Source organism: Trachurus japonicus, chromosome 1 (assembly GCF_045865225.1).
Source record: "Trachurus japonicus isolate A0001 chromosome 1, Traja_1.0".
In the NCBI taxonomy this organism is placed as follows: domain Eukaryota; kingdom Metazoa; phylum Chordata; class Actinopteri; order Carangiformes; family Carangidae; genus Trachurus; species Trachurus japonicus.
The window spans coordinates 3,243,419-3,268,678 of NC_140907.1; the positions used below are offsets into that span (position 1 = coordinate 3,243,419).

General features: G+C 42.3%; 2 protein-coding genes across 2 annotated transcripts; both read right to left on the bottom strand.

Moving 5' to 3' along the window:
- Positions 1-5,702: 5,702 nt before the first annotated feature.
- On the bottom strand, positions 5,703-12,380 carry pycr1b (pyrroline-5-carboxylate reductase 1b). Its single transcript, XM_085785073.1, has 9 exons — positions 12,232-12,380; positions 11,536-11,629; positions 11,062-11,132; positions 10,663-10,842; positions 10,388-10,495; positions 10,085-10,198; positions 8,705-8,797; positions 7,652-7,815; positions 5,703-7,088 (listed from the first exon to the last, which is right to left on the bottom strand). Exons 2-9 carry the CDS (start codon positions 11,600-11,602, stop codon positions 6,905-6,907), a joined length of 981 nt encoding a protein of 326 aa, XP_085641199.1. The 5' UTR covers positions 11,603-11,629; positions 12,232-12,380; the 3' UTR covers positions 5,703-6,904.
- A 6,552-nt stretch (positions 12,381-18,932) lies between these two features.
- On the bottom strand, positions 18,933-24,797 carry LOC146991170 (myeloid-associated differentiation marker-like protein 2). The gene is made up of 3 exons (XM_085785197.1): positions 24,640-24,797; positions 23,293-23,705; positions 18,933-20,460 (listed from the first exon to the last, which is right to left on the bottom strand). Exons 2-3 carry the CDS (start codon positions 23,571-23,573, stop codon positions 19,809-19,811), a joined length of 933 nt encoding a protein of 310 aa, XP_085641323.1. The 5' UTR covers positions 23,574-23,705; positions 24,640-24,797; the 3' UTR covers positions 18,933-19,808.
- Between the last annotated feature and the right edge of the window lie 463 nt (positions 24,798-25,260).

The following is a 25,260-nucleotide window of genomic DNA, read 5'->3' on the forward strand; positions in this document are numbered from 1 at the left end:
CCCACCTCTGTGCAAATGTCTATACTTAGAGCGAACATTTGAAGCACTGATTGGCTCCAACAACTGTACACAGTGAAGTAAATAAAAGTTTTTAAAAACAAATAAAAATGAAAACGATGCCACCAGTTTTACAGGGAAATTTAACAATTTTGTTTTTGATTAAATATGACATCAAAGTTTGAGAAAATGTGGTAGGCCTACATTTCTCTCCACCTGAAGTTTTTTTTTGTTGTTGTTATTGTTGTGATGGAATTGCACTTGTCTATAAAACTGAGATGCTCTAAGAAAGTGAAAAACAGACACCAAAAAAGAAGAAAGGGCATAGCCTACACTTGCAGGCCCTCTTTCTTAGGCTTTTTAGCCATGTTGCAGAAAACATCCAACTGACACGTAGATTCCTATCACTGTATCACTTCCCCTAAAAGAAGGACATGAAATGGCAGTATCAAAAACCATGAGTTCCTGACTCAGGTTACACAGAACAAACCGTCACTCGTCGTCAGGTTCACAAAAACTGCACGAAATGTTGACATTCTCCTTGACCCCCCCCCCTAACCTTATATAGGCTATATATCATTAACATTTGCAATTAACATATCCATTCTTTGTTAATCCTGCGTTTTTGCAGCCAGCTGCAGCTATTTTTGTCTGATAGCTGCCTAGCATCTTTAGTGGAAAAACAAAATTAATGTAGGACCATTGATGTTGAGAAACTGATCACAAATCATACACCACCCATATACTGATATACTATTACTGTACATTAAAAACAAATCCAAACGTATGGGACAGCTGTTAATCAATATTCCATTTCCACTGCTGTAAAACCTCACTCACTTTCCATTCAAGATAAGAAAGCACTCAACCGATATTAGCAGCCTATTTACAGATAATGCCACTCTGTTTATAGAAATAGGTGGTTTTACATATTCAGTGACTGATATTTACTCTTGGACGTCCATTGGCCTTTGAGGAGTCACAGGAAATTTCTGCCAGGCTGCTGAAAGTAAAGATTAATTTTGAAATATCACTTGAACTTGGATTGGGTTTTTTTTTTTCTTACAAAATGACTAATACAGAAATTAAATATCATACAGCAGGTTAGGTCACTTTAGTATTAGATTCAAAACAGTATTTCCAGGATAAATTAATTGTAATTCCCCTCTGAAAAACATCTATTAAAAGGAATAACTTTCCATTCTGAAAGAGCTCCAGACATTTTAGCAGCATAAACTGAGTCTATGAGTGTAAGTGTTGAGGGATGGCTAACATCCTGCAGTTGCTGAGGGAATATATCACTATACAGTAAATGGTCCTAAAACTGTGATACACTTGAGTCCATCACTTTGCATTAGTTGTATAATACCACTATGTTGGCAAAGACTGTGATTTTTACTCTCCAACACCTATCTGACACTATCAGTTGTAGAGGCTCTGATTATTCACACATAAAACCAGCGAATAACAAGTAAATGAAGTGACTTGTGTGTCATTTGGAATGGAAAGTAACCAAGTTGGTACTTCTGAGTATCTTGAACTCAGTATTTAAATTCCTCTCTACATTACATTACACTCTACTACGTGTCTGAGGGAAGTAATGTACATTTTACTCACTTCTCTGATTAGAGGTTAATTTGCAGTTTTGAGGAGGAAATGTGAACTCGCCACATTACATTGGTTCTGATCTTGGTCATTTAATTGTGAATAGACAGAGTTGCCATTTCTGCCAGCTCTAAGCTTTTCATTAAAGAGCAAGGCTACTCTTGAGGAGAAGGCATATCAGAGTGCACTTGGGGTTTGCCAAATGGCGTTTAAAGGACTCTGATCTGGTCTGATGAGACAAAAAATTAATTCCAAGCTGAAGTCCAAAGACTCTGTCTGGAGAACACCCAGCACTGCTCATCATCCAGCCAACTCTATCACCACAGTGAAGCATGGCAGCGATGGCGTCATGCTATGATTGGCTTCTCAGTTCCAGGGACAGGGAGATGAGTCAGGAAGCAGCAAAACAGAGAAAACCCTGCTCCTCCACCTTTCGGCACAACGAGCATACAGACAGAGAAAAATGCAATGCTGGAGTGGCCTTAGGACGATTCTGCCTGTTGAAGCTCAGACTTAAAGGGATAGTTCACCCAAAATTCAAATTTCACTCATTATCACCCTCATGTCGACTAAGGGCTGGGAGAAGTTTCAGAGTCCTCCGTGCCTTCTCTGAGTTACAGGGGGTCTCGGCGTAGCAGTGCATGTCCATATGACGGTTGAGAACGGAGCTCACTTTTCTTCGTCCAAAAAGACACACCAAAAACCATCCAAATACCTCCATAGTGCTCGTCTGTAATGTCCCTCTTGTCTTGAAGCCACAACATGAGAAATTGTTCCGAAAAAAATTAAATAAGTCTATGTTTCAAGCTTGTTTGTAGCAGAAGCTCCCATATACTTATTTAATTTTTTTCGGAACAATTTCTCATGTTGGGGCTTCAATACAAGAGGGACATTACAGACGAGTGTGGAGGTATTTGGATGGTTTTGGTGTGTCTTTTTGGATGAAGAAAAGTGAGCCCTGTTCTCAACCATCATATGGACATGCAGTGCTGCACCGAGCCCCCCTGTAACTCAGAGAAGGCACGGAAGGACTCTCCCAGCCCTTAGTCAACATGAGGGTGAGTAGATAATGAGTGAAATTTGAATTTTGGGTGAACTATCCCTTTAAGCTCCATGTTACATCTTCCCATCCAATGTGACGGAGCTTGAGAGGATCTGCCAAGAAGGATGGGATGCACTGCCCAAATCCAGGCAAGTAACATTCACAGAGATTTATCCAAGAAGACTCAAAGCCGTAATTTCTGCCAAACTGGCTTCTACAAAATAATTAACCCTCCTGTTGTCTTTCTGGGTCAAACTGACCCAATTTGTTCCATGATCCTTCCTTCTTTCATTCCTCTCTCCCTTCCTTCTTTACACAATCCTTTTCCCCTTCCTTCCTCTTTCCTTCCATTTTTCCTTCCTTCTTTCCTCCCATCTTTCCCTTTGTCCTTCCTTCCTTCCTTGACCCAGGTGAACAACAGGAGCGTTCTGCACACGTTTGTAAGTAATTAACTTATTGAGTGTAGTTTGATAACTGATAGACAAAATGTAATTGTATCTAAATTCATCATTAAAACCAAATAATGTTTGCATGAGTGGAAGTGTTTTGAACACTCCCTGATGCCACCACTGTGGATGTCTCATTCCTTAACAGACATCAGTGGAGCACTGGGTGTGCGTCTACCTGAGCGCTCCGGACCCGTGCGCTGCAGGTTGGCATTAGAGAGAAGCCCATAGTGCAGATTCATCCACTCTGTGGTAACCATCAGAGCTTCCTCTTTTCTGCAACCGTTTCACCAGAAAGCTGCATCAAGCTGATACTGTATCAGCCCAGAGATCGACAAACACGCATTACTGACAACATCACACACACACACAGCGAAACAGGAACATGGAAGACTGAGTCGCCGCAAACAAACAAATACCTATTTTCTTGCTCATCTCTGAAAGTTTCTTTTTTTTTTGTAGAGAAGATCAGGTGGATGTGTGGTGGAGGTGATGGAGGAGGAGGGAAACATATAAAGAAAGTAAAAGCTCCTTCATCTAGTCACTCATCTTGGTTTCTGGCTCTCCTCCTGGCCATGATACGATATGCAAACAACCATGTTACTGCAAAGGTCAGTGATTACATTGATTGAATGGAGATGACAGGTAGCATCTGGCCTACCTGTGGAAAGAAATCCCATGCTGGGAGCTGGAGCGTGCACACACACAAACACACACACACACACACACACACACACACTATCCCCCCTCGCACACACATACACAGCCCAAACTTTCCACTCTAGGATTATCTGCCACTGAACTGCCATCTTAGACCCTCCGCCGGTGTCAAGATGATTGACACAGAGCACATCCTCTTCACCTTGGGTGGAAGAGAGGCGCTCAAAGCCGCGCGACCAACCAAAGGTAACAGAAGTCTAATAATGAGAGGCAAATGGAAGTCTCTCCAGGAATGGCTAATCTTAACGGAGAGCGGCAGGAGCAAGCGGAGAATAACCTTTCGGCATAAAAGAGGGATTACCGAGACACTTCAGTGGCGGAGGAAAAACCATTGCACGCACAAATAAACAGCCTGAGAGCATGTGGGTCGCAATTTAATCAAGGGACACTGGTGTGTGTATTAGTTTAAGAAAAATAAACTAATCCTACAACAGCTATAAATTGCTCAATTATAATGAGGACATGGCTCTTCACAAACCATCACTTTTCTCCCATCAATTTTACTTCACCATTATGCACCTGTGTATTGCCTGAATAGACCCACAGGCCTATCTCATTCCAGCACAAAGTGGCATCTGTTAATCCAAAATGTAGCAGCCCGGAGCACAGGGACTGGACCAAATACGTAAAAAGCATTTAACAGGCTTCGAGTCTGTTGTAGCTACTGTCTCTTAATATACCCACATGCAGATGCACTTGGGTGCTCTGCTATCACACTAAACTCAGAACTCATTGATATTTAGTTCGCAGGCTCACAGCACCCCGGTCATAGAAAGTAAGATTTACTCAAGTCTGGTACTGAAAATACAGGTAACTCTATTTTACTAGAGTATTTCCACTTTTTCTACTTCTGCCTCTCACTTTCTAATTCATCTGATAGCTGTAGTTAACGTCTCTGAGGTTCAGGGTATGATTTCACATACTGTACATATAAATAACTGAAAATTATTAGATTAATCTTTTTGACTTGTGTTTTCTTAGAAAAAAATCTCCCCAATTATCAATCATCTTATAAATACTCAGACTTGTCTTAGAAACCATTTGGTGACCAATATATTTCATAATAATATCAACAGCATTTTTAGTTTTGATACTTGAAATACATTCATCTGATAAAACGTAGGATGATCTCATGCAGGGCTTTCACTGAAGTAAAGCCTCTTTTACTACGTCTGTTCCTAAACTTGTTAAGTAATGACAATGTGAAGACCCCACAGACGCAAGAGGAGAGGGCTGGATCTAGAGGGAAATCCAGGATCCCACACACACTGGTCATATGTCCTGCTGACAGAAAGTTTCTAAAATTGGACTGTGTTTCCTCTTACAACAGCCAATCACAATGCATCACTGGGCCAGTGAGGAAAAAAGATATTCGCTCTCATTATTTATGGCACATGCACAGTTGAGTTTGATAGAGGAGGAATCTGTTTGGGGAAGTACTCGAGAGGCAGTGACCTACGAGGGGAGATAAAATAAGACACCAGTGAGGTCGTAGATGATGAGCGGGTGGAGCGTGTAACTGAAGCGCTACAGTTAATTCTCTCCACCACTTAACAGTCAAGTGGTGTAGATATTTGCTGTAAGACCACGGCCAATTTAAGTCCCTGTCAACTGGAAGTTGTGTCAAAGAGTGCCACTTGATCTGCTTGAACATGTGCAAATGGGTCACGCTGATCATACAGCGCCATCTGCAGGCCAGGGTGCATCTTTATGACTCACTAAGGAACAGGCTGGTTAGCCGAGGTCTGGCGGAAAGGTCGGACACTATGAAAGGAGCAACTTTGCTAGACAAAAGGTGGAAAACCAAAATTGAAGAGCAAGTGAAAAGCAAATTAAAAATCAAAACGTCTCTCATATTCAGCCGAGTCCCAGAGAGCTTCAGCACAACAGTGTTTGACTCTGCTTCTTTAATATTGTCTGTTAGACTGGCACACCAACTTAGCTGTCGATATGCCAAACAAAAGAAGACATTACATGTAACATTATGGGGATAAAAATATACAGATAGATATAAAATACAAAATTAGGACGGATTGCCAGCAGATGTTATGCCTTCATGACCATGTGAACATATTCTTCAAGGTGTTCAGATGCGTTAAATGTTCCTGTAGCACTTTCAGGTAACAGCATTGTATTCCCATATAGCAAATACAGAAAGTGCTTGTGTTGTAAAACATCTAAAAAAGAAAAAAAAAATCAAGATAACAGGTCAGGATTTGGTGTTGAAGACCCACAATGTCATGAGGTAAGCACAACATCAACAACTAGCTGAGAGAAAGTGACCAGAGGGATCTGAGGAAAGCTGTTGACATCAGAAGTGTGTTAAAGCTTGGAATGACCTTAATGCGTAAGACGAAGAAAAAAAAAAGTCAGATAGTCAAAGGCACAATGTTACTGAAGTGCTTGAAACCCCATAGTAAAGCATTGTGGAGGTACCGTATCCATGAAGACCATGATATTTACATATGGTAATCAAAACAACTAAATATAAAGATATTGTAATTTTGTTCAATCCATACTCAGTCATTAACAGTATAACACTGCTGGCCACACAAAGATAATTATTTGATTACAAACACAACGATGGTACTTGATGATCTACCGTCACAATGTGCCTTCATTTGTTTTTAAATAAAGACATTTAAGACGTACACTAACAGCGTGATGGTATCCCAGCAGCCATCTGCTGCCTGCGCCACGATCCTATGATGACCCACTCAGTCATTACTGCTCTACATAGTCTAGAGCCCCAACAGACAGACAACAGATTGTAAATGTACTCCGGCTCTTCGGCGTGTATCTGGAGGTGTGTGTTTGTAGACAGTAATCCAGCGCTGTAACGTAAGGCTATAACTGTGAGATATGCACCCAGAACACACCTGTGTGCCTGAGCGCCAAGTCACTGTTTACTGTCTGCGTAACAATAAATAATTTGGCAAAGTAATTTGGATGTGATTTCAGACCTGTCCTGAGTCCATTATTTTCGTTTTCTGCGACTGAATAGTTTTAAGATGTACTGTAATGTCCAATAGTGTGTACACATGGTACACTTGAACGTGTAACATGTCGTGTGTGTGCCTGCCCCGCTGCGTCCTCAGTTCTTCTTCTTGACTCCTCCTGGGCCGCGATTGTTGAACAGGTTGAGCCCCGACCGGCCGTTCCCGTTGGCCGCCCCGCTGCTGACTGTGACCCCTGGCTGCTGGAGCACCTTATCCAATGTGGTTTTCTTAATGGCTGCTGGAGAAATACGCTCCTGGTCTGCGAGGTACTGCAGTTCCCTGTGAAAGGAAGGGAAGCCGGGCCTCAGATTTTTTTGTTACAAACATAGCTGTGAATCACATTTCCTTCAATTTAACCAAGAAGAAGCATGAAGACAGCAGCTACAGCTCACTCAACAGAGCCTGAGATATTTACATTCATTTGGTGGGAGTTTTGTTATAAAAAATGGATTAGGATGTTACATACAGTATATGTAGGTTATAGACGTTTAATATATATAGAATGGAGATTTTTTTTTTTTAAGTTGAGAATAGGGATGTCACGATTACTTGTTTTCACAATTAATCGTGGTATTAAACGCCACAATTAATTAATTAATTGTAAAGATTCCTAAATACCATTACTTTCCCAAAAAGATTATGTTGGAACCATATTGGCAGATGTGCGCCAAAATAAAGGTTAATGCACAGATACTGGTCCATTTAACTAATGTAACATTGAATTGGTAGGAATTTAAATTTTAGCGTGTCATTTTTAATTAAAAAAAAAAGCAAAACAAAACAAAAAAACGATCTATGGACTGATACATGTGCGATTGCGTTTCCAGATGCAAGTCTCTCACCGTGTCCTGATACACGAAGCCTCCACCGCATTGATCAAGAGGCTGCGGAAGCCACCGCTCTCCAGGACGTGCAGTGCGTGGATGGTGGCACCCCCTGGTGAGCACACGTTGTCCTTCAGCTGGCCTGGGTGCTGCTCCGACTCCAATAACATCTTAGCTGCTCCCTGAGAAGAGAGAAAAATGGGATGAGATGAGATGTGTAAGGAAGTGGATGTGTTGTTTTCTCAAACACAGCAGCAGAAATCCTCGTGCTTGCATGGTAATGTCCTGCAAAGTTTCCCTTCCTAATTAAATCTTGGCTAATGTGAAGATTTTCAAGGCAGCGACAACACTGGTATACTGCCACAGTGAGTGTTCTCCAGAGTCAAATACACAAACATGAAGAGACATTCGAACCAAGGCTACTTATTGTCTACAACATGCAACAACATCTGAAAAGGCTTTTGTGGGAAAAGAGGAGGAAACGATAGAAAAAGGCTGCTGAAGATTTTTTCTTTTTTAGTGCTGCTGAAGATGCAGAAAGAAGCTCGGTGCACTGAGCCTGAAGCAGCTGTCATGATTAAAAACAGTCTCAAGTCAATCTCTGTCATCTATTTTGACTGATCACATGACGATGGTGTGATCACATCGGAGTCAGCTATACAATATTTAATTGCTTGTTGCTACTCAGGTGGAGAACAGTAAGTACATTTGTTTGCCTTTACCTTTTTAAAAACTGTATTCATTTTCTGCAAAGATCCTGTAGAAAACAACTTTGGGATGAAAATCTGTCTTTGGAATTTTTTCTCTCCAATTTTTGGTGAATCAGAATAACATTAACTAATGTAAATGTTTTTTCCCTACACTTTAATTATTTGAATGAATTAAATTTACAGTAATGATGAGACAGTAGCAGTGTCAGGGGCACTGAAAGGAGCAATTTAATCCTGTTGTGTTGTCTGCCTTGAGATACACCGACCGCCACTGGATCAAGGAGAATCAACATAGTGTTACAGAACATGAGGACGGACACACACACACACACACACACACACACACATGCACACAACTAACCAATAGGGCCTGAGCTCCAAGTCTGACAGCTAGTCTCCTGGGCAGACCCATCTTCACTCCTCCATCTGCGAGAGCGTCCACCGCTGTGAAAGCCTGTTAAAACATGTTTCCTGTTAAAGCAACAATGCCATACTTACAACACATACAGTGCGGCCACTATACATATTCATCATATGAAAGTCTGATTTTGCGTCTTCTTTACTGACTACTCACTCTTCATTCTACATGATGAAGGGTGGAACAATAAGTTCACTCTTCAACATTGACATCCACCTGATTTAACCTTGCTGCCTCAGTCAGTTAAAAAAAACAAAAAAACAGAGTCTTTCAACTGTATTTAAAAACACCTGTCTGAAGCTCCAACTCTTTGCAGAAAGCAGATAAAACCCGACGGACACAATTATTTTTAATTTGTTCAACCACTGCACACCTCTGTCTGCTACACAGTGCATTTGACGTGACTGTTTTAGAAAGCAGGAAGGATTGAGATTTTGAAAAAAAAAAAAACAGGTACTGCAATACAAGTCATTGCCTCAGCTGAGCATCCTTATACGTTTTCTAACGGAAACATTCACTAGAGAGGAACCTTGTCCGTGTCCTGACGCAGAAAAAACGCTGGCTCTCCTTCAACCTCCTCTCCCTGCCACTGTTTGTCCAATGTCTTGGTCTCAAGCCTGAAAACCTCTAAAATCAACAAATTAATGAAATAAATAAATAAACATTTTCAGCCACTGAATGACAGAGTGAGGACTTTAACTGACAGGCAGCATGCTGTTGACTACGGTGTATGAAGCCAAATTGAGTTGTTGTTTAATCATCTAAGTCAATCACTACAAGAAGAAGAAAAAAAAAACCCTAATTGCGTCATTTACAAATATTTTCAGCTTGCAACAGGGACAACTGGCTGACTACTTGTCTATCTTATCATAAACTGAATACATTGTGTTTTTGACTTTGTCAGAGCGAACACTCCATCACTGTCAGGGTTTGTTTATTTCTGACTTTCACTGTCTTATATTTAATAATGAATATTAAAAACTGATAGATAACTAATCTTTAGTTGAGGTTCTGGCTGTGAAGCCTGAAGGCTGAAAAAAAATTAGTAATGACACATTGACAACCATGTGTTGTGTCTTCCTGAAACACAACACATCAGATCGCTCCTAAAACAACGGGCTGTCTTAGTGCAGAAACACATTTGAAATGAAGAGTTCCAAGAAGAGTGAGTTGTAGATAATGTCAATGAATCCCGTGGTTGTTCACATTATGTTGTAATCACCCACTGTAATGGCCAGAACATCTGTCTTTGACAGCATTTCCTCCAGTTCTACATGGATCCATTACAATTCTGTAACAAACACACAGCCATTAGTCACTCACGTAGGCTGGTCCACTGCCACTTAGCCCAGTGACGGCATCAATGAGGTCCTCCTCCACCTCGGTGCAGTAACCTACACTGGCCATCAGCTGCTCCAGTAACTTGCCATCCTCCACCTGAAAGGACATGCTTATTAACAAGATGTAGAAAAAATAAATAAGGGAGACACTGGTGATATCAGACGTTTCCTTCCACATATAAAGAGAAAATGCAGTTTTCTATACATATGTAACTCCCTTCCTTTTAATGAAATCATTTTAATCATTAACTATTACATCTACGTGACTTCATCCATCCAACTTTACCTCTGCATGTGTCCCAGTGGCGTACACTGTAGCTCCCTCTTTCACCACCACTGGAGTATTTGTCATACACCTCATGACTTTAGGGGTTGAACGGTACTGAAGCAGCTTCTGTTAACATGACAAGAATGAGAACACAGATTGTGTAAACAAACCATTTTATGTTTATACTTTAGAATTAACGTCAAAACAACTTCATTAGAAGTAATTTAAACTACAGAGAAAAGAACTTGAGAGCATCGATAACGCAGGGAACAGAAATGGAGGCGGAAGCAGACCTTCTCTATGGAGCTGATGGTGACACCTGCAGCACAGGACACGATGAGATGACGGTCCTCGATGTCTGGCCCAATCTCATCCAGAACAAAGGGGATGATGTGGGGTTTCACAGCCAGGAAGAGCACATCGCTCTTACTGACTGTCTCTTTATTGCTCGTTGTCAAGTTCACCCCCATTTTCTGCAGTAGAAGAAAGAGGAGGGATTGGTAATTAGAGAGAGGATGTTAACAGTCAACTACTGAGGAAAACGGATGTTACTGCACTAGTGCACTTACACGCACACATCATAACCTCTCAGACAAGCCCACACTTGCACACATGCATGCTCACAACAGTGTTTCCACCATTGACAAATTTGTCAGACATCTGTACATCCGAGCAGAAACTTGTCTTCTCACCCTGAGCCCTGACACAGTGGGCAGGTCTGTGTCTGGAGAGCTGGCTGTAATCCTGTGTGTGGCAATCACACCTGGGAAAGGACACAAGGGGAAGTGATGAGCAAGGTATGAGGATGTAGACTGAGATACAAAGTGACAACTGTAAGATAAGACCAAGAGGAGGAATTCACACATCTTGCAGTATTATAAAAAAAAGAAAGAAGAGAAAACAAGTTTATAAAGTTAGGGAAAACTTAAAGAACCACCTAAAATAAATAAACACACTAATATAAATGAGAGTTATGAACAGCTATTACATATCATAATACTAAAGCCATATGCATTGTTCATGTATAGTAGTGCAGCTCTCCAGCCCTTATTATGTGTAGGCTACTGTAGATGTGGCTGCCTTGTTATCCTTGCCAAAGACAGCTGATGAAGTTGAGTCAGATTCAGTGCATGGCAAAGTTTGCACAACAGAGACAGTGGTCTTACCTGCAGCTGTGAACCCTTTCACCAGCGCGTGAGCCAGCTGGCCTGCTCCAATGAATCCTACACTCATCCTGTCAGATGATGTGGCTTCTCTGTCCTTTAAAACACAGGTCAGGAAGCTGTTAGAGAAGGTTTATAAAGCTACAACACCTCTATATACACAATACACCTCTCACATTTGACTTCTGGCAAACAGTGGAGCCAGTTTTGACTTATCAAAAGCAAAGAGACAGACTTTGATAATGATGCAATGTAGAGAAAATCCTGGATCGTGTCCATAGACGCTGAATGATGATGAAACATCTCCTCTGACACGCTGGCAGCACCCAAGGGTGACTTTACTGGGGTTATATGGGCGCCTCAGCCTTTTATTATGATAAACCTCATGTCACATCTACCGTTTTGTATCTTATTGAGACAAATTAACTTAATTAATTAACTAAAGACTGGCCACTAGCATATTACGATTTAAACTGTGTTTCAGTGTTAAGTTCACTCATTTACTGTGTCTTATGTTTAAAACCATAGGTAGCCTACATTGAGTGTTAGTTAGCCTTACTGCTCCATTGATACAGCTGTAATATCGTGTCTGTGCTAGCTAGTGTCCACCTGCCCTCGGCTAGCTGCTAAACTAGCCTCACTTCACAGCCGGAAATTAATGACAAATACAGCGAATTCAAACAATACAAAAATAGTTACCGTTCCCTAAATGTCCCCGTCGAGGTTACTGAGCAGCCAGCTGGACGTGGACAACGTGTCTGTCACTTGTCGGCGTCAGAATAATAACATAAAACTCCACTATTTGTGTCAACGTGGCTTCCCCTTTTCACTCAGCCCCGGCGCGGTCCATTCAGGTAACGGACAGCGACGGCGGCCAATCACGACTCACGCAGCTAGAGCGTCTGACCAATGGTTGACTAGATCGTAGGGAAATGGGCGGGGTTTTTCAGGCCGTCACTCCCGGTTGCATCAGTTCTTTGGATTTACACTGCCCGGGGAAAAGTAGGTCAAATATATGAACCGTGGGCTAATATGTAGGTTATGTTTTTACTGGTCCGAGCCCGTACGGACAGCATCTATTCAGGGAACATCTGACTGATTCAACACAGACACTGGACCTTTACAGAGAGCTTATCTGATACCATAAACACTGTGAGAACAGAAGATCACAAATGTGTGGAAAATTCCACTAAATAGCCTACCTGATGCTGTTGGTGTGGCTCTCAAAATCACCTTTGATAAAGCTGCAATAGTCATACAATGAAATATCAGACTTTCCACATAGTAATCAATAAGAAGAAAGATTTCACCCAAATGGACCCACCAACCATCCAACACCTACTGTACCACAGAAGTAAAGCAACACAATGAGATGATAAATCTGTCTTGGTCTGAGGATTTTAGCTGTTGACAGATACAAAATAAAACTGACTATTATTGAGCAAATGGTCAAAAAACAACAACTAATAAACTACAAGAAGCAAGCTCATAAAAGTAAACCAAAGTAGGCTACTCAGTAGTAGACATCAAATTAATAAATTATAGAGAGAAGAACACAAGTTAGCCCTCACCATTACTGGTTCTGCTCTAGATTTTTGTTTTTTGTTTTACTGTTATATGTCTGGTTCACCACACTTCAAAGGAAAATATTATCATTTTTAATCATTTTAAAAAAATCATTATTACTCTGTACACATGATCCTTTTATAGCACATAATATTATGTTAAGTAGCCTATGACCTACTGTGTATGGCAAGCATGTTGTATAAAACAATAGTTTATCTTACCTATATTTGAGTGAAAAAAAGCAGGTATTTTTTACTGTAATGATCATTTTAGCTAAGTAAAGAATGTGTGAACTTCCTCCACCTATGGGCTCTATGCACAGCTGCACTGAGGCAGCTCCTTTATTTCCTGTCTTGCATTATTGGACAAACTGATTAATCCAGGTGTGTCTGGGTAGTCACAATGGTCAGACACACCTGGATTAATCAGTTTGTCCAACAATGTACAAAGGAGCTGCCTTAAATTCAGGAAGTAGTGGAGTTGTGCATAGAGCCCATAGGTCACACACTAAGAACTTGCTGATGAAGATGTGATGATGAAAGATGTAACAGACAGAGCATGTAAAAAGTCTCCACGTAACACTGTGTACAGCCTGTGTGTTATGCCACAATGTTGAATAAATGAGAGGGCATGTTAGTGCATTAGTTTAGATACTTTTCTTGTGAAGTCCTGTAAAAACATGCAGCTGATATACAGCAATACAATGGTCTACAGGTGCAGGTTTTGTCATCCTTCTTTGTGATTTGGACAGGAAACATTAGGCCTATCACATCCTTGCAAAAGAAACAATCTGGGACCAAGTTCAGTGTTAATAACTTTGAATGGAAATGCAGTGAGATTTGAACCTGAATCACAACATTTTGTGGGACCAGAGGTGGTGGCTTGTGGTATCTGAGGGGAAACAGGTTGAATTTGAATGAAGGATTGTTATTCTAACAGGAGACTGCAGACAAGTGCTTTTTCCTCTCCCCCCCTTAGATTTGACAGAATCTGAAATAAAGCAGAGTCGAACAGCAAGTACACTAATGAGCTGTGGCATTTGAATACAGTTTGGCTTCCTATCCCATGGTAGCTCACCAATGCATATTCCCACATTAGCCCTGAACTGGCCTGTAACTGTCAGTTTGATGCTAAAATCTCCCTCTGCACGTTAATAGGACCGACCCTCCTCTTGTCTATCTGCCTGCCTCTTCCTTTCATATTTCTCATGCCATACCAGACTAAATTTACACGCCACAAGAGGTACTGTATGTCTCCTCGGAGAGACCGCATTCCATTTATTTTCTCACAGTGCCGCTGGACAGGAATTCAGACTGAGGGATTGCGTATGCTCCTGTCTATATATAAAGCAGAATGTATGGCCTGAGGTTGTGCTCTAGCAGCACCAGCTGCTAGGACACTCTTCCTCTTTAGTCAGCTGGGTAAAGTGATACATCAGTTAAGTCTCTACAGGTGTAGACGTTCATTTAGCCCAGGGCCACCCACTGCCAAGATCTCTGAAATAGTTACACGATTAGTCAAATGTAATATAATTGTTCAGTTACATCATCAATCCATTTCTAAGGATGAATGCAGAACCTGTGCTGAATCAGCCTGATGTGATTGTTGTCAAGTCTGACAAAATGACCACCCTGATGCTGTGATGTTGATGTTGCATCAATTGGCATGAGGCTTTTTTTTCCACAGAATTTCAGATGGTCTAGACTGGAGGTGTGTGTTCATGTGTGTATGTGCTGGTCTGTGGAAATATTACCCACAAAACTGTTCTCCAAACCTAATCTTAAACAAGCTGAAACTCTGCGTCTCAGTCAGACACAGACACACACGCGCACACACACACACAAAGTCAATTTACCACTGCCTGCCTCTGTTCTATCTATCTCTCAGACTCTGCATGTGTGCTGAGGCGTGACAACACTCATTCCCTCTTTCTTTTTTTGACAAAACCCTAAGAGGTTTATTAAAAATACCAGAACTCACCAATCTGCCCCCCCCCCCACCCCCCCCTCCTTCTTTTTTTTTTTTTTTTTTACACACAGCTCACAGCAACAAACAGATCTAGGTGAAGCATCCACAACAATTTGTTGCTCTGCGGTGATAAGGGCCCGTAGGTGCGCTTTTGTCTCTCAGTGTGTAAGAACAAGAGAGCACTTGTGAAAATCCAAGAGAGAGAGACAGTGTGAGAGAAGATGTGCATATTTAATATCACAGACCGAAAATCTTTCCCCAGTGTTCATACGTCTCCCTCCTGCAGCCTGAGACGAGAGTGAGTGGCAAAGACATGAATACAAAAGACATGACAGCAAAGACGTTAAAGCATCCAGTGTAGTGTCAACTTTCAATTTTATGTCAAACCCTAAACTAATAAAGGATTTCCCCACAGCATATCACAAAATCTCACAGATAACTCAGATTGAAAAATCCCAAAAGGACTTGGAGCAGGAGAGAAGCTGCATGTGCAATAAGTAACAGTTCCTCTGTATCCCTGTCTTCTCCTCAGCAGGTATTTTGCACACAGCGATGATGAAATGATGGTATTTATTTCACAGAACACAGGCCCTGTCAACGCTGTCCTCGACTCCACAGTGGTGTGGATGTAGCCAGAAGGTAGAGGAGGTCACTGAAAAACATTTGTTGACTGAACACCTCTCTGATGAGTCGCTGGTGTCCATCAACGTGGTAACAAAGTACTAAAAGGTTGCCAGGCTTGGTCATCTGTGTACTTTGACCTTCTACTGGAAATTCATGTGAAGGGAGGATGTGTTTGTCAAATGGAAATAAAACCTTCAGAGTAAACGATTGAACTGTTCGTCAGCTTTTAGCCTTCAACAAAACACCAGTTTTTACTCAACTTAAACTTTGAACTGATACAAACAGAGAAATACTGAAAAGGGGGAAGAGATTCCTTTTTTAATTTCAACAATAAAAACTACGAAAGTGTAAAAATGGGCATGTGAGGAAAAAATCTTTAAAAAAGATCTTAAAAACACAAGTTTAGCACTTGAAACATCCAAGTATTAATCCAAGGTTTTCAGTGTGAGGTGCTGATGCATCTCTGCTAATCCACACAACAACTGAGGTCATAGATGTCTCAAGTTTCAGGTGGAAAAGTCATTAATGCATTTTATTGGACCACATTTTCAGTGGATCAGGTGATATCTCTGCTCCAGAGGTGTCTGACGTTGTTCAGAGAACTGATCTCAAACAGTTTAAACAGGTCACAGATGGAGGTCACAATTAGTGTTCATTTTCAAAGGTTTTCAGGTAGAAAAAATGTAACTGATACTTTACCTAAAATAATATAAAGTGCTAACAAAAACTCCCTCCAATGCCTCAAGATCGTTTTATATAATCTCAATTTAAACTCAAACACAACAAACAAACACAAATATAATACTATTTTCCTTTAGGAGCTTAATTTGTGTGAAAGCGTCAATAAGCACAACACACAATAATATATTGATAATCAGACCATAATTTAGGGTTGTGAAATGACAGTAACACCCACATTACCAGTAGATTTGTGACAATAAACAACATTAAATTTATGAACAGAGCAAACCAGAAACATAAAGCATAGTGAGCTGGATCTAATTCACTGTTTTCTGACAGGTTCACTTGTAGGGGAAACAGTTTTTCATATTTATTAGCCTACTAGACAATGTTTTGTTCATTGAAACTGTTCAAATTGAAACCACTCGTCAGTTGTTCCATTTTGATTTCCATGTGTTTCTAAACAGACCACCAACACTGTGTTTTGTACAGTAGCTTCCTGCAAGACGCCATACTTGGAGATCTGGCACAGATTCAGATCCTCTGGGACCAAAGACTCATCCTTTGACAATGTTCCACACAAGATTTGGCAAAACACGAGTGGAGAGCTACAGGGCAAAGCTGACATCAGCAACGTGCGCCATCAGAGATTAGTCATGACAGAGAGCCAGCAGTCTCCTGTCCCACCACGTCCCCCGGCTAGACAACCAGGAAGGGTCGGTCGTGATGGACACCTGTCGCAGCTCATCTCTGTCAGAAGAGGTCATATACCGTGGGCTGTGCTCTGTGTGTGTGTGTGTATGTGAAGCCAGCTATGTTTAAGATAGAGCTCACAGGGAGTGAGACGTAAAATGAGTGCCACACATGGAACAGCTGCTAAATGGGGATCTGCAGAGGAGCAGGGAGCACACGGGCCTTAATGGCGCTACAGATCGCTCTGCAGCAACACTGTCCATCACTTTCGGTGGCAGTTTTCTCTGGGCTCTGCCGTATCCCACTGTGGAAATATTAGTCAGAAGAGGAGTGTGAGTGAAGGGCCGCTGCCTCCAGAGGGCCTGTCAACAGGAATAATTCTGTAGCTCCTCAGCAAGAAACACACACAATATGGAAAAATGTAACTTCAACTACACAAAGTTATTTACGGCTACAAAGACAAAAATCACCATCAGTTTACATAAATCCACTCATAAACCACTGCTCATCTGCTTTTTCTGTTATTCTCTTGTATTTACTCTCTGATTTACACAAACTGTCACAACAGTTTAAAATCTCTTAGACACACAGTGATGTTTTCTCTGGTATTAATACAGATTTAGATACAAAAGCAACCAACTGGTGTTGGATTAGCTGTTGAGCAGCGAGACAGTTTCACCAGACGTATATGCTGTGGCACAGTGGCCTCCCAAAGACTTAATATAATACATCCATAGCGCTCACAGATGTGACAGGGGAATTCATTGATCCTGGATTAGAGAGATGAGATTCACTGAGGTGACCAAAGCAGAGAGGAGTGAAGGATGGAGAGGCAGAGGAGGAGGAGGGGGAGGTAAGACAGATATGAAGAGAGGGGGTTTCAGCGGAGACTGAAAGGGGACATATTATGGAAATATCACTTTTTCAAGGCTCTTTAATATTTGGGTGTTTGTCTTGCCTTCCAGCCCCCAAATTGTGAGAATTGACAAGAAAGTCTGTAATGTGCAGGCTCCCTACGTTGAAATCCACGTGGTTTTACGAGCTGTTCCCTCAGTTGTCTTCCAGTGATGTAACTAGGACTCTAATTTGCATAATCCCACCCCTACCTGGTACCAATAGAAGGGGCGGGGCAAGCGGTGGTTCATTTGCATTTAAAGGGACAGGCACTGTGACCAGCAGTTCTGAACAGGGCTGTTTTGAGAATAAGAGAGCTGTGATGTTTGATCCTTGGGGGATTTTGACCAAAGCATGTCACAGACATGTCTTTAAGACACATGGGAACTACAGTATTTTAATTTGTGGAAAGGGGACATAATATGTCTCCTTTAAAGAGAGAGAATAATCTAGAAAAAAGAGAGACTAAGCGGCTGAGACCTCTTCTTTTGTTTTATTCCTGTCAGGTAACACTGTAACACTGCCATTAGACACACTGTCTAACAATGGCTGAGGACTAGTCTGGCCTCAAAGTTATATGGTGTGCGTGCTCATGTATCCAGATGGGCTGAAACCACACACTAAACCCACACTCGTTAGAAGTAATGATAGAAAGGGCACAGGAGAATCATATACAAGACTCATCATGAGCTAAATAGTGTATTACTCATCCACCCAGATCACTGAAGAAAGTTACAGGCCCCCACCTGTCATCATGAATGATATTACGTCTGCAGACCTCAGAGATAAAAAAAAAAAATTGGGTTCCAACTCAGTCGATCTTTGTTCATTAACTGAAGCTGCTAAATGTTTCATTATGTTTTTTGCTCTTTGAGCTCGTGCGTTTGGTGCTGGGCAGGTTGTGCAGCCTACACTCGGTTTATGAGAGACTGCATGAAATGCTTAGAGCATCTGCACAGACTGGTGGTGATATTGCATGTTATCATTTGACCCACTGATAATATGAGAATATTGTTTCTAGCAGTGTGTAGTAGAGCAGTGGGTGTCTCTATATGCTGGACTAGTCTACACAAAAATCCATCTAACACACATCATTATCATCTATCAGGGTGAAGTAACTATGATCTTTTGGCACTAGCTGTATTATTTAAGGACATGTTTAAGGTCACATCACTGCAACCTTTGATGCAGAGAGATGCCTGGTTTTTGAAACAGGTTTTACTTCTTGCTCATAGACTGGGGGAGCCGTTTCACAGAGAGACACAAGGCCTCTAAATGCTGTCTCACAGCTTAGATATGAATGCAGACGGCTCGTGTTTATTTTTGGCAGGCTGGGTAATGTCCGTCGATAGCTGGTGTGGGGTTCGCAGATGACAAAGATACCACAGATTCCAGTGTCAGATTGACTATTTATAATCAAGAAGAAGATTTCTTTCTTTTTTGGTATTTTTGGAGCAAAAACACAAGAAGCGAGTGAGATTTCTTGTGAGCGTTGTCAGGTCACGAACAGTGTGTTGCTTTATGAGGACTTGGCTGAACAGCGGGTCCTGGCTGCTTTCTAAATCTCTCTGAGGGCAGAGGGTTCAAGGTGGAGGGAGAGGGGGGGGGGGGGGGGTGTCACATCAGTAGGGTGTGGCAGAGGGGTCCTAGTTGTAGAAGTTCATTGTTCGCATTCCACAGATTGAATTTGAGGTATCTGCTGCCTCATGTGCACCACCAGTGATGTTCTGGGCCTCATATCCATTTCTCCCCCTCTCAATTGTTTCTGTGTCTTTCATTTTCAAATAAATGCACTGACAAACTCCTAAACAAGCAAATTATGCTAAATACAGTAAGTGTTTTATATGGTGCTACATCCGAGAGTTGGTGGGCAAATGCGAGGAGACGAAGCGTATCCTCTGGGAGTAGATCAGGTCCACCACATACAGCACAAAGTTGACGAAAGAGAACACCGTCACCACAAGCTTACTGTCCCACGGACACTTTCCTCGTGGACATGACGACGGTCTCCAGGGGGAACCGTATTTAGAGTCAAAGCTGAACACCGGCCACACCACTGACGCACTCAGGTAGAGCAGAACTTCCAGGAGAGTGCACACCACCACGAAGCGGTCAAAGGGCATGCAGCGCACGGCTTTGGTCCGTCCGCACACGGTCATCATGACCACCACGGCCGTCAGGACGAAGCAGAAAGCGTAGACCACGACGCAGTAGATGGTGGCGGCGTAACGGGAGTACTCGCTCCCATTGGCCAAAGCTCCAAAGATGACGCAGGCGACGAAGCCCTGGACCACTTTGAGGAGGCCGGAGACGGTGGCCATGTAGCCCACGACGGCCTGGCCCGGCCTGGCCCGGCACCAAGCCACTTCGGCTCCGTAGGCCACAGCGCCCAGGATGGAGCACACGGTGACGGCGATGCGGAAGTTTCGGACACCACAACCGGCGTAAGGGCACTCCGCTCGAACAAAGAAGAGTGGGTAGACCACCGAGGCCGTCACAAACCTGCAAAGGACAGAAAAACATGATGTCATCAAACCAGAGGAAAAAATATGTCCTGAGTGTCATAGTCTGGTCCTTGTGTGTTTAGATTTTATAGGTCCACCTCAGGGTCCAGTTCCTAATTGTTAGACTTCCCCACCACGGTCACATGCTGTCATTCCGACATACCACCATTCCGACATATGACCGTCCCACCATTCCGACAAGGCTTTCAATATAAGGAAATGTGTGTTACTCAACAGGTGACTCTCTTCTTTAAAGGATAATTACCGTTTTGTACAATCTGGACCTTATTTCTAGCATAAAATACAATCATTTACTCACCCAGATTACTTTGGTGTCATTACAAGTCGTTCCGAAGAAATTAGCTCCAGCGGAGAGCCGTGTATATCCGCATAATGCGAGAACACGGGGCACGCAATGCAGCATCTATATAACACATTATCCGCCGCAAAACTCATTCATTTCACCAATATTTTGTGATGATACACTAGTGCTGTTCCCCTCCGAGCCCGTGGTGGCATGTTATCAACATCCGGCGTCTGTAGGTTGACCTACTAACCTCTGACCTGGATGATGTCATCTCCGACCAGTTGCCGGCTCATTCCGATAATAATCATTCCGCTTCGGCATTCGGGTCCATTTCTAGCTCAACTAGCCGGAGCTTTAGTGAGTCCAGGTTGAGGAGAGGAAGCCTGAGGAAGCTGAACTTCATCCAGCTGCTCATTTTGTTCTGACAAGTCAGAAACATTCAGAAACGAACTGTAGCATTAGCGGTAGCAACAAGCCGCGCCGCACCATGGTCGGAGATGAGATGACATCATCCAGGTCAGAGGTCAGTAGGTCAGCCCACAGACCCCGGATGTTGATAACATGCCACCACGGGCTCAAAGGGGAGTAGCACTAGTGTATCATCACAAAATATTGGTGAAATTAACGAGTTTTGCGGCGGATAAGGTGATATTTAGAGGCTGCATTGCGCTGCCCCGTGTTCTCGCATTATACGGATATACGCGGCTTTAGAAATAAGGTCCAGATTGTAAAAAACGCTAATTATCCTTTAAGACATGCTGATAGAGGAATACCCACATGGTTGTGCATAATTACGCAGCAGAGCGCAGACAGGGACTAGCCTGCCTGTCTAACCTGCTCTTTTTACTAAACTTAGGCTAACCAACTCCTTTCATCATTGCTTAAGCCCAAAATCTTTTGGGGAAAAAATCCGACCATAGGAGGCAAAAATTGTCAGAATGATGGGACGTTTGATAGAAAATTAAAGTGATACGCCAACATTTTTTTTCCGTGTCTTGCCTCACTACCGATACACTTCCAGCGTTCGAGCTAAGCTAATTACTGGCGATACGGGCTCTCCCTCGTTACTGCATGCACAGTCGAAAGGATGGTGTCTATCTACTTGTCATGGACTCGGGAGTGTGGCAAGACACGAAAAAAAAAATGTTGGTGTATCCCTTTAAGTGTTACCATTTAGACAATAGCCCTATGTCGGACTGGTGGGATGTCAGAATGGCGGTTGCCCCCCCCGTTCCATGAACTGATGAAGACCATGAGACGTGGCTGAAAGGTCTGATAAACCTTGTTATTGGCCCCTGAGACCCCTACTCAAATCTGCATTGATGATTGATAGTTTTCTAGCAGCAGCAGCATTACAATAAACTGTAAACCAGACAGCGACACATCATCAACATAATATTTCATATGGCAAAAAATGGCAACATTAGTGTGCTCTGCTCTTTGACATTATCTGGTGGGGAGTTTATGACCACCTGATGAGTCCAGTATTTACTTCAGTATCTGGTTCTTTAAACTGCTGAACACCAATTAGCTGCTAACTGTGCCTGTTTCCTGCCTGTCTGTTGTCGGCTTTATCAGAGTCTTGTTTTTCCTGTAAACAGCTACTTGCTCCTGCTGCTGTACTGTGAGTTATACTGTGAGAGAGTGAACAAAAATGTCGCAGAGCAAAAAACTAAAATGCTGAAAGGTGCTAAAATATTTTTTGCAGAGCTGAGGGGAAGTACAACAATAATTCTCAGTTGGTTCATCACTATGTGCAACCCTTTCACATTACATTATTATCATTTGTTCTGGGGGGAATGAATGATAATGTGTAACGCAGGTGGGGCAGTATGTAAACTCCACATGAATACATTAATCATAGAGCATCTTTAATCATTTTCTGAGCAGAGTATAATTAAAACAGCTGATTATGAGGCTATTTGTCAAAGCTAAGGAGATTTATGTTAACCTTTCTGACACAGTGAGGCTGTGTATATGTATGTTATTTTCTATAGACAGCCATTGTTATAACTGTGGGGCTATTTTTCAGTTGTGTATGGGTTGACAAAAAATGAGGCCCACATCGAGACATGATGGAGGTCTTGCAGGATGTAGTGAAAATTAAAGCCCTCCCAGTGTTACACCACCAGCCCAAAGACCCATGAGCATCACATAATACGGGAAATGTGCAATATCCTTAGGTGCAGTGTAAAGTATCTGATATTTATCATTATTTAATTGCATTTTACTCTTTACTGTTTATATCTTTTCTTTTAAATTGTGTGCACTTGCTTATCTTTACTTGTTTATTTTATGTTTGCACTAGAATTCCTACCCTAACAAATGAACAAATGGCAAATAAACTTTATCTATCTATCTATCTATCTATCTATCTATCTATCTATCTATCTATCTATCTATCTATCTATCTATCTATCTATCTATCTATCTATCTATCTATCTATCTATCTATCTATCTATCTATCTATCTATCTATCTATCTATCTATCTATCTATCTATCTATCTATCTATCTACTCACATGAGTGTTCCGAAGGCGGCGCACGTGACCGTCAGGTTGTCCCAGGACACAGGGAGACAGCTGTAGAGCCGGGTAGCATCCAGGAAGAAGATCATCACCGACACGGCGAAGCAGGAGCACCACGCTGCCATGCAGAACGCGCCATGTGATCCACTGTATCCGGCGCTGTGCGTTACCATGGCAATCACAGCACAGCCCAGGGCTATCTGACAGAGGCGGGCAGCACCCAGGGGTGAGCAGAGTGCCTTCTTGTTGAGGTATGGGCCACCCTGTGAATCCATGGCTGCTCTGTCCCTCAGGGCCTCACTGAGATGTTGGACGTGCCGTGTAGTTTCACAACAGAGGGTGATGTGGAGTTTAAAGTCCAACCAGCTCAGGTCTCAAGGTGACATCATTCAGCATCTTGACAACATCTATCAAACAAGAACAAACAGTAGGAAAGAGTGGGGTAAGATGAGTCACTTTTTATTCAGGATCACTCATTCAGACAATTGTAGTTTTGTTGCTAACATATCTGCATAATTCAGGATGTTGCGCATCCCCACAAACAACATAACTGTTTTTACTGTAAAATATAGCATGTTCAAAAAAAAGTGGTCTGGGTCAGTTGATTCACCCCCCTCCTTTCCTTCCATCCATCTCCCATCTCCCCCTTTACTTCATATTCCACCTGTCCAGGTTGCAGGCTAATACAAACAGCTGGGACTTCCTGCTGAGACCAACTCACTGAGTTTTGGGGAGTTTTGCAATTTTGTCGCATCTTGGAAGGAATCCCTCATTTTTCTCTTTGGAAGTAAAGCTTGGCCTCTCCATAAACAACTTTTCCTGTTTTCAGGAACAACATCCAGAACCTTAATAATTAGGACATATACAGACACAATACATTCATAAGTGTGGCAGGTGGCTCAACTTACCCCACAGACAGACCCCTACATTGACTTTACTACTCCCCACAGCTAAAATGGTGCAGTTTCATGCTAGGTTTACTACCTCATATGTAGTGCATATATACCACAACTCATGTATAAAACAAATGTTATAATTATCTCTTTTGGTCTAAACACAATTATCATAGACAAAATTCATTTTCGAGAGTGAAAAATGTTGTTTTGGACATAAATGTCAAACCACTTTACCAATGTGGTTCTTACCTTCACAGACTCCATGAAACGATGCCTTCTTCCTAAATATTTGGTCACATGCTCAATTTTTGTTATGGTTTCCTAGAAAGAAGGGGTGGCTCAATTTACCCACTGGCTCATCTTACCCCGTTCTCCCCTATAGATGACTCTGATTGAGGAGAAGAACTAACACATGTCAAAAGTATCTGTGGTCCTTTCCCCTCACCTCTCCCAGTGAAGCAGCCTCTCTCAGATAAAGTCATTTTATGGTCCTGGAAACATCAGGTCTTCAAACATAAACAAATGTCTTTGCTGCTCTTTTCAAATGATGCTGGAACTCCTGGATGAATATCTGGATGCTCAGGTGGCGTTCAAGATACCCACTGTGGGTAGATGGGATTTTCAGTGTCACACTGAGGATCCAATGGGGTCTCTCTCTCTCTCTCTCTCTCTCTGCGCTGTGTTTATAGACTCACCGGGGACTTTCTGGAACTCTATTTCTGTGTTGTTGAATCAGAGCATGAAACAAAGTATGTCAAACACAGCGAGAGACCCCCAGTGTGAGATCTGTGGTAAGAGCTGAAGCTGCCCGGGCAGGCACACGCACACACTCACCTGGTATAGCCAAGAGATCCCACTGACTCATCGCTCACATATATCCACACTTATAGTGCTGTGTGGGTCCGGGGGAAACCAGGAGGGATGCACCGACACTCCAGTCTGAGGAAATAAGTTATGCTGTCATGGACCAGAATGCGTTGATCCGTCCAGAAGTTGTCGGTCGAGGTGAATCTTACAAAGCTGCTCTGGTTCGAACTCTTTCAGCTGAAAAGAAACCAAGGTCTCC